Raw genomic sequence first — 10,958 nt, forward strand, 5'->3', positions numbered from 1 at the left:
TTGTCTATCTTGGAGAAACTTTGACTTGAAGTTAGACTTACACTAAAATTAAAAGAGGTGCTACTTTATTGACTTGTAGTGCCAAAAACTAAAATATTAGTGGATTTAACTCATTCAGATTATTATCATTGAGACTATCATTAAAAATAGATTTTGACTTCTCAACATGTCTTTCTTGATGTCTCTAAACTCTTCTTGCATCAAAAATCACATCACTTGACACAGCCATACTATTACTAAGAGGATTTCACAACCTAAACTCTCCTTTCATCAAAAGATAACATATCTTGACACAAAAATACTATTCGTGAGAGGATTAGACAACCTATAGTCCTCAATTTGTTCACCATACCAAACAAAAATGTATGATTGACTTTTTTGGATCTAAATTTATTCCTTTTGACCAACTACATGAACACAAACTTCAAAATAATTAGCACTATTCTTTCTCTCATTCTAGGCTTCATAAGGTGTCATGGCAAGTGCACTAGTGAGATTTTATTTGAGAATATTCACTACTATAGAATCTACATTAGCCCAAAAAGAAAATGCTCAATCTCTTGGTTTGAAATATAACCCTTATCATTTTCACCATTGTATGATTCTCCCTTTCAATGATGTCATTTTTTTGAGGTGTGTAAGAAATAGTGAGTTGTCTTTAGATGTCACTAAGATTACAATAATCCGTAAAATCTCTTGAACAAAATTACACTCTATGATTGGTCCTTAAGACCTTTTTTTTATCATCATTTTCATTTTCCACGAGGACTTTAAGATTGTTGAATACATCAAAGGCTTGATTATTTTGGTCTTAAAAAAAATTAAAACAAACACTTTAAAGAATAATCAATAAAGTATATCAAAATGAACTAACTAAAGTTGATAATGGATGCTCCATGTGCATTGCTTTCTAAAAATTTCTCTTCTCCATGTAAAAAACAAACATTTAAAAATTGATGTTCATTGTATCTAAGATCTTGTTCAAGCTCATGTTTTTCATCTGGATTATTATTTTAGTAATGAGACATGTTCACTATGAACATGATACAAACCAACTCCATAGAATACTTGATATGATAAAGGTAAACATAAAAAAGAACGGTAATATAATATTCTCACCTCTTTTATATTTCCTCTCGATGTATATTTTATTCTAACCAATCTTAAGAATTTTAAAAAAAAAATTGTCTAAATTTTTCCATATTTTAAAATTGATCTATTATTAAAAATCTTCAGATACTTCTTTTAGGTTTTTTTTTTTTTTAATTTTAATAAAGAACGAATCAATCATCAACTAAAAACTAGAGTTAGATTGTGGTCAGGATTTGTAAATGGAAATTAAAATTTTTAATCTAAATTAATTCAATAAATTGTGCTCTAGCAGTGCTCTGTTCACCTATGTTTTGGAGGTGCTTGTGACAATTCTAGTTAAAAAATTATTTTTCTAGACTACTATTAGATATATATACACCACTTTTAAATCCCTGGAACTTTCAGGTGAGCTGAACACAGGGTAGACAGGAGTTTTGTTGGTTTCAAACAGACCAAAATATTGTCCATAGCAGATATAAAAGGCTACCCGATTTCAGTTATCACACTTGGAATATTGTCCATAGCAGATATAAAAGTGTCGACTTTAGCGTCGAACAAGTTGTTATACATTAGATGCCATCAGTCACCACAGCGCTTGTCTGCAAAAATTCAATCTCTGTTGTATTTGTAGCTAAAGTATGGATAGACACTGGCCAGGAAAGGAGGGTATTTATCTGACAAAGCCTTAAGTATGGCACTCATATTCTCACCAAATGTTCCCTTGGAGGGAGGAAATGAATTGTACAGCACGGACGTTGCGTGTCGTGTAGAGACCTTGATGTCGTTCTGCAAATTGGCGTTACTCAATGCCTTCTGAATATTGTTCATAGCAGGCACGAGATATGAAACGTATGCTCTGTTTGCAAAAACCTCGTTTTCCACTGCAATGTATTTGATGTGGACAGGACAGAATGGTTTAATGTTGTCATTCACCCGTTCGCTACATCCTGGTCACCTGCAATCGTTTTAAGCTCAGTGTTGTCAACTCCCACAATCACTTCTATTCAAGAATTCTTCAGGGCCTCCAGCGCGGCTTGATTTGCTTGGTATAATCTCACCTTTTCTATATTGTTTGACTGCAACAGATTCACCACCTCATCGTGAGAAGGCAAATTGTCTGAAAGCATTCCATAGCATACTCCTATCTTTGCACCATCTGCTAGACATTAAAAGAAAGGATTTATGCGTGAATATTAAGAGATTTGATTAACATGAGATAAATACATTTTACTTTCAACACAACATAATTTAGTTTATTTCAATTGAATTTTTAAAGAAAATATATGGAGTTTTATTAACAGGTCATTTTAATAAACTATTAATGCTAAACTATTGGGCAATGTCTTTAAGTTTTCAAGGAATGTCTTTTTTATGTTGGCATTAACTGTTTCTTTTTCTATTTGCTGTCCATTATTCTTATTAATGAATATTTTTTTGCTATAGTCTCTGACTGATTCTGTAACAGAAATAGGATCCAACTTTCCTTTAGGATCCTAATTTTCCTTTTTATCTAATAAAAAAAATAAAATATCTCCAAACTATAAGAGCAAACTAGCAACCAATAGTAGCCACCTGACAGTATTGCAAAACAAGCACAGCAGTTAGCACTCCCAAAACACATCAGGGCAAATAGTGAAACCATCCAACGGGCCATTCTCATGGTAGGTGGAGCTGTCAATCGGCAATTATACGACCTAGTATAAACTCCATTGATCGAAACTGCAACCTGAACCAATTCCATTGAGGGAATAATTTGTACCACTGCCTCACCAAACCCATGACTTTATAACCTTCACCTTGATCCACACTACCCTAAACAGGTTATCATTTTCCAATAGAGGCGTTGTATTGTGTTGATACTAGTAAGTTACTGTATCCCTGTACTTTTATTTTTATAATACAATTGCCCTGACAAATTTTCTCTGGCGTCTGCATCTTCTGAAGATATGATCGATGCATTGGAGATGAGATTTCTGTGTTGGATTGGAGATTGGATTGCTGCGTTGGAGATCATGATAATGATGCCGAGTCAAAGATCATATCTTTTTAGTTTTTAATCTTGTTTTTAGTTTTTTAGTTTTATGCTTTAATAAATCAGCAGTTTGCAAACTGCTATAATAAGGCTTTGTTTTTAGTTATAATAAGGCTTTGTTTTTAGTTTTTTGAGTTGTCTTAGGAAATGAATCATCTGTAAAACAATTCAATATTATTGTAATTTACACATTCAATTTTTCGAATGTAATCGTTCAACTCAGTTTTGAGTAAAGTTAGTTTTTGATATGCAATAATGAAGGAAATGAAGCAGAACATGATACAAAAACAGAGTATGGAGAAAACAGAGCAGCACACAAGAAAGACAAATTTTTATTTATCAGACCATATTTTCCTTCTTCCATTCATCTCACAAAATGATTACAAAATGCCTCTTTTAATGGAGGTCTTAGATGTTTCTAGAATGGGCAGAGGTAGCTGGAAACTTCCAGAATTTTGCATATAAAATAATGTTTTAAGACTATAGATGGTACGGTGGACAGGTTGGAGTAGATGTAAGTCCTGCTAATTCTGTAAACATTTGTGCATACGGAGCATGTGGATGGGGTAGGTGAGATTAGACTCCAACACTCCCCCTTAATCTCAACTACCAATATTCTATCCATTCTTTTGTTCTTTCCAGCTTTCTTCAACTATCTTTCCTTTTTGTCTGTGATCTCTTCTTTGGTTTTCTTACTAACTGGTTGTTGCTACAGCTACTGCATTTTTCAGCATTCACAATGTGTTCTCTTTAACTGATATCCTCCTCTGATTTTCTGATTTCTTTCATCAACTTCTCTTTCTTTCTTGTCCTCCAATTTTCTTCAACTGCTGCTGTAGTCTCTCAATCTCTTTGATTTGAAGTCTTCAAAACATCATACAATCAGTAGTTGCCTTGCTAGACAATGGTTTCTTTTGGCTGAAAACATTTTTAATCCCTTTTGGACATTCAAAGCTTTCATTACTTCTATTGTTCTTCACATATGAACATTTGTACAATCTTTTGAACATACCTGTGAACTTTTGCCAACTAGGTCCATAGGTCCATCCACAATCCATTTTTATACAACCTGGTATTGATTCTTTCTTCCAACACATTTTTTCAGAATGATTTCTTAAACCACAAATTTTACATGGATGTAAGTCCCAACACATTTCTTTTGTGTGTCCTTCTCTATTGCAATGAGAACACCTAATACAATGGCTTTTATGCGTTGTTTTGCTTGAACTAGTAGCATCATTTTCTTTTCTTGGGACATATCCAAGACCTTCATACTTTGGCCTCATTATAGGCTCAATAGGCTCTCTAATTCTTTGTTCTTGTTTTCCCAATCCTTCACCTTTATAACCCATTTTCTTCATGATTTTTAAACCAATATTCTTATCATCACAACTAACATAATGTGTAAACACATTCTCATCTTCTTTCTTGCATTCTTTATCACAAACAGTTTCAACTAAATCACCTTCACTAAATGATGAACACAAATCTTTTGTGTCACATGAAGCATTACTAACTAGTGGTTTTAACTTCAAACATTCATTCTCTTGTTTCAGATTTAAGAGTTCCCTTTTATGTAAATTGTTTTCTTCTTCTAACCTTTTTGACATTTCTTTCAAATCATCAAACTTCCTTTTGACATCATCAAATAACTGTAATTTCTCTTCTAATTCCTTATTTTTATCTTTGACTTCATTCAGTTCTTTTTCAAGATTATAATTTTCATCTAACAATTCACATTTTTCCATTTGCTTCTCTTTTAAAAGACATATCATTTCTGAAATTTTCTTATTACATTCCTTCAATTCTTCTTTTAAATCATTTGTTTTCTCTTTCTTTACTCTATCAACTTTTCCCATTGAAACAAAAGAAATTTAAAGTTACCTTGTCTGATACTTGACTATGTTTCTGCTGCTGCAAATCGCCTCTTTTAAACAACTTCATGCACCTTCACAGTCTTTGAATAGAAATTTTCCCTTTTACTAGTAAATCACCTCCTTCAAAGCTTGGTGTCTTGAGTTCAGCTTCTTTCTATGGCAACCCCCTTTCCATCAAAGATGCAGCCTTCTCTCACTTTTCTAAAGACAACCTCACATTACATGCTGCCAGCAGAGTTCTACTAAATACAGGATTTTTCAAACACAAGCCTCTCAAAGGGAGCAAACACAAACTCAAAGGAGCAAACACAAATGGATACCAGTGCTACCATTACTATATGCATGGTGACCATTATCTCTTAACAATCTCTTTGAACTCATTCAAACACAAGTACTATGACATTCTCACTATGGAATGGGCAAACATATGCGATGGACTCCAAGCTTCAGCTTCTTCCTTGCTAGGTTGCTTCAAACTCTTCAAAAAATGCCAGTATTTCTTTTGTTCTCCCAGCGGTGACTAAGTCAACTCAGGTCTTAATCTTTTGTTATCCTCCGTATGCTAGTGGTCAAACATTGAGAACTCCATTGTTCTCCAATCGGCTTAATATCCTTTTCTCGACTGAATAGCAGCTTTTCACAAATCTAATCGAGTCTCCTTCCAAGTGGCAACTTCAGTAACCTGCCTTCTATGGCAGTGGCTTCTCTTTTTCTTCTCACAAATTACCTGTGATGCCATCCTTTAAGTTGCAGCTTCTTAGTCTCTATTTTCTGCAGCATTTCTACTTTTTCTTCAACATTTTTGCACTCCAATGAATCACCTTCTATGGTAGCGGCTAGATCTCCTTCTATAGCTGTCTTTCTCTTTCTACAATTAGAGGCCTTGTCTTCAGACCTGCATTCTTCTTCTACCTTTGGCCTCCCTGGATTTTACTGTTGCTTAAAACAGCTAAGAACTATCCTTAGGCATCCTCAATTCCCAGCTAACACAATCGACCGGGCTCTGATACCACTGAAGGAAATGAAGCAGAACATGATACAAAAACAGAAAATGGAGAAAACAGAGCAGCACACAAGAAAGACAAATTTTTATTTATCAGACCATATTTTCCTTTTACCATTCATCTCACAAAATGATTACAAAATGCCTCTTTTAATGGAGGTCTTAGATGTTTCTAGAATAGGCAGAGGTAGCTGGAAACTTCCAGAATTTTGCATATAAAATAATGTTTTAAGACTATAGATGGTACAGTGGACAGGTTGGAGTAGATGTAAGTCCTGCTAATTCTGTAAACATTTGTGCATACGGAGCAGGTGGATGGGGTAGGTGAGATTAGACTCCAACAAATAATAAGATATGCAGAGTTTCTCAGCTTAATATTTCTTTTAATCTAGTTAGTTTTTTTATATAAAATACTAAGATAAGCAGATTTTCTTAGCTGAATATTTCTTTCAGTATTTTGGGAGTATTGTTTGAATTATCATAATCTTTCATCTTCAGCTTTAATTTCTAAATCATAGCATCTATAGCTTTTATATCAACCTCATACTCAACCACAGGCTCCTTGCCCTTTACTCTTGGTGTCAAAGGGCTTGTCTGGAAACCCGCATTATCCTTGTCCTCAACATCTATTTTCAACAGGATAGTGCATCAAGATAGTAAGGAAACTTTCATGCACAACTGTATCACCCACTGCCACTTTCAACATTCTTAGAAAATCATCCATAATGGTGCCTCTTGATATACCCATCCTGCCCATCATAAACTTACATGCTCCAATCCGAATGTCTAAACATTGATTGCCCACAAGAAGGAAGATGATAAATGTTGCATAAGCAATGATACAAAACTGCCTTAAGAACCGCTGCCAGTTATAGCACAATCAATTCTTCTGGAGGCTTTGAGATGCCAAATGGGATGGCCAAAAACACAACCTAGCCTTAAAGTTTTTGAGCATAAGCTAATAGTTCAGAGCTCAATGAGGCCAATCTTCCACCTTCCTACTTTCCAAATAAGATATACCCTGTAAGATTCACTCCTCCATTTGTCATGTGATCCGGTATCCCATTCTGTGTTAGGAGCCTCTGTTTTTAAAGTTTGCAGAGGGATTATATTGAGGGTGGGATTGGAATGTTTTCCAACACTTAATTTAGATTCCCGTGAACAAATTTAAGAATAATCTTTTGAGGGAAAATTTCTTATTCAAGTACTATTTTCTTAAAATAATTCAATCAAATTATTTAGCAATATTGTTGTTAAGAAAACTAATGGAACTACCAACATTTGAAACTTTAAACTTGCCCAATACTAAATAATTCATTGTACTATTAACAAAAACAATTTTAGATGTAGTATTCAACTTTTTAAAAAATTTATGGTTTTCTTTTGAGATACAAAGAAGGAATCAATCATTTGCTAGATTACTGTTAGATATATATACACCACTTTTAAATCCCTGGAACTTTCAGGTGAGCTGAGCGGAGGGTAAACAGAACTTTCAGCTAGGAAGTCCATAGGGTAGACAGGAATTTTAGTGGTATCAAACAGACCAAAATGGCGCGCCTCAGACCCAGTCTTCTGATTCTCATTGAACAGTGTAAAAATATGTCTCAATTGTCGTTCCAGGTCTCTTTGGTGTTCCTGCATTTGACAAAACATGCTTGATGAGATTGTTGTTGTAAGTTCGGGCATTGTCCACAGTAGCCACGGCATTGCCTGCAGTGGGCCACCCACTTTCAGTTATTACAATTGGAATATTGGAATGTCCCAGCTTTTCCATAGCAGATATAAAAGCGTCCACAAAAACGTCGAACAAGTTGTTATACATTAAATTGCCATCAGTCACCACAGTACTTGTCGATCTAAACAGCGAATAGTCTGCAGAAATTGAACCTGCGGAGTTTTTGTAGCTGAAGTATGGATAGACGTGGGCCATGAAAGTGGAGCCATTATCTGATAGAAAGTTAAGGATAGCACTCATATCCTCACCAAATGTTCCCTCAGACGGAGGAAACGAGTTGTTCAACACGGACGTTGGGTATGGTGTGGAGACCTTGATGTTGTTCTGCAAATCAGCCTTCCTCAATGCCCTCTGAATGTTTTCCATTGCAGGCAGGAGATACAAAATGAGTGTTCTATTTAAAAATACCTCGTTTCCCACTGCAATGTATTTGATGTTGACAGAAGGATAGAATTGTTTAATGTTGTCATTCACCCATATGTTCGCTACATCCTGGTCATCTGCAATCGTCTGAAGCTCAGCGTTGCGAACTCCCACAATCACTTCGATTCCAGAATTCTTCAGGGCCTGCAGGGCGTCCTGACTTGCAAAGTATAATCTCACCTTTCCTATGTTGTTTGACTGCATCAGATTCACCTCCTCATTGTGATAAGGCAAACTGTCTGAAAGCATTCCATAGCGTACTCCTATCTTTTCACCATCTGTGAGAAAATTAAGAGATTTATATGTGTGAATATTAAGAGATTTCGTCAAAATGAGATGAATACAAATCACGTTTAGTACGACAAAACTTAGTTTAGTTCTATTTAATTTTTTTAAAGTTAATATATGGGATTTCATTGACACGTCATTTTCGCAAACTATTAATACTAAAATACAAGGGAATTTTCTTAAGTTTTCAAGGAATGTCTTTTTCGTATTGTTTATGTTGGCATTATAACTGGTTGTTTTTCCTATGTGTTCTCCATTCTTCATTTTTAAAGAATTTTGCTTGCTATAGTCTCTGACTGATTCTGTAACAGAAATAGGATCCCAGTTTTCTTTAGGGATCCCAATTTTCCTTTTAATCTAATCAAAATTATAAAATAGCTCTAAACTATAAGATTAAATTAGCAACCAGTAGTAGCCACCAGATAATATTACAATACAAACATAGCACTACCAAAACACGTCAGGGCAATTGAGAAAAATTTCCAATGGACCACTCTCATAGTAGATGGACCTGTCAATCAGTGACTACAAGCCCTAGTACAAGCTACATTTATCGAAACTGCAACCATTGACTGAATCATCGGTCCCACTGCCTCACCCAACCCTTGAAATTTAAAGCCTTGTATACCCGTCACCCTTAACACTACCCTAACCAGTTTAGCATCTTCCAATAGAGGCATTGTGTATCCACTAGTAATCCTTGTACCATAGCTTTTTCTTATAATCATACAAATGTGCTGGCAAATTTTCTCAATGTGTGCATCTTCAGCATCAATTCCTACATCGTAGCATCTATAGCTTTTATATCGACCTCAAACCCAACTACAGGTCTCTTGCCCTTTCCTCCTGGTGTCACAGGACTTGTCAGGAAACCCCCATTATCCTTGTCATCAATATCCACTTCAACTGGATAGTGCAGCAAGAGAAAAGAAACTTTCATGCACAACTATATCACCCATTGCCACTGATTCTGTAACAGAAATAGAACCCAAATTTCCCTTTTTAATCTAATCAAAAACATATTGTATATGGTGAAAATCGATAACAATAATGACAATATTGAAAGGCTAAATGAATTCAACCACAAAATCCTAGCCTAACAACAACAAAGATCCACCATAACATATGAAGATTACCTAAGACAATGCAAATCAAATGAAATCACAAAGATTATACAATCACATGTCCAATAGGGTTTGGATCTCCATTCTTTCTATCTCCATTGATCTTGCTTGATGTATTTGCTCTTAGATTTTATGTGCACAAGAGCTCAACAAAGAATGGAATGTGGTTGCAAGTAGGATCGCATATGCCAAGTAGTCAATTGATCAAGTAGTTAGGGTTTAATAATGAAGAAAACATCTCCTTATATAGAAGACACAATATGAAATGGAGGGATAAGATTGAGAGGTGTAAAAGGAGGTCGGCTATGATTAGAGGGTAGGTAAAGAAAATAATAAAATAATGAAAGGGTAGGTAGTGTAGGAATTAAGAGATGAATGACATGTGTCATGGGTAGAAAAGGCTAATGAATTAATTAAATAAATAAATATTTATTTAATTAATAGGAGGAAGTGAGATCAATTAAATAAATAAGATATTTATTTAATTTAGGAAAAGGATAATTTAAATAAATAAATGTATTTATTTAAATGAGAAATAAGGCTAGAAGAGGATAAACGAATTAATTAAATAAATAAAGATTTATTTAATTAATAGAAGAATTAGGCTTAGATAATTAAATAAATAAAATTTATTTATTTAGACTGGACAATTTTGGGTGTCTACACATATAATAAAAATTAAACCAACCTCTCAATTATTACTTTTAGAGATCTATGTTTGTAATAATCTTCTATACTGTAACAGGAATAGAACTCTAATTTCTCTTTTTAATCTAATGAAAAAAATATAATATCTGTAAGATTAAATTGACATCCAATAGTAGCCATCGCATAAAATTGCAAAACAACCACAAAACTACCAAAACACATTAGGGCAATTGTGAAACACAATCATTTCCTCTAGAGGCTTTGACATGTCAAATTGGATGACCAAAAACATAAAACCTAGCTCTAAGCTTGTTGATCATAAGCTAATAGTGAGAGCTCAATCAGTCCAATCTTCCACTTCCCTACTTTCCAGTTAAGATATATCCTTAAGATTCACCCCTTCATTTGTCAAGTAAGCCAGTATCCCATTCTGTGTTAGGAGCCCTATTTTTTAAGTTTGCACAAGGCTTATATTGTGGGTGGAGTTGAAAATTTTCCAGACAAGCTTAAGGAGATTTTGCAGATTTTGCAGTTAAATTTAGATTAGGACAATAATTTTGAGGATGATATCTTGTTCAACTAGCATCTTCCCCCAAAAAACTAGCTAAATAATTTCTTATGCAACTGAGCGTCTCGATAAAGAGTGAACCTCACTTGCATGAACTATGTAGAACGAAACGACAATGAGAAGAGCCAAAGCATAGCAATCTTTATTTCCTTGCCGGGAACCCAT

At 34.5% G+C, this 10,958-nt stretch overlaps 1 protein-coding gene across 1 annotated transcript; it reads right to left on the reverse strand.

The window, feature by feature from the left end:
- Positions 1 to 7,586: 7,586 nt before the first annotated feature.
- On the reverse strand, positions 7,587 to 10,958 carry LOC131856328 (glucan endo-1,3-beta-glucosidase-like). Its single transcript, XM_059207980.1, has 2 exons — positions 10,880 to 10,958; positions 7,587 to 8,443 (listed from the first exon to the last, which is right to left on the reverse strand). The coding sequence occupies exons 1-2, from the start codon at positions 10,956 to 10,958 to the stop codon at positions 7,587 to 7,589; spliced, it is 936 nt and encodes a 311-aa protein (XP_059063963.1).

This window comes from Cryptomeria japonica, chromosome 7 (genome assembly GCF_030272615.1).
Source record: "Cryptomeria japonica chromosome 7, Sugi_1.0, whole genome shotgun sequence".
Taxonomy (NCBI): domain Eukaryota; kingdom Viridiplantae; phylum Streptophyta; class Pinopsida; order Cupressales; family Cupressaceae; genus Cryptomeria; species Cryptomeria japonica.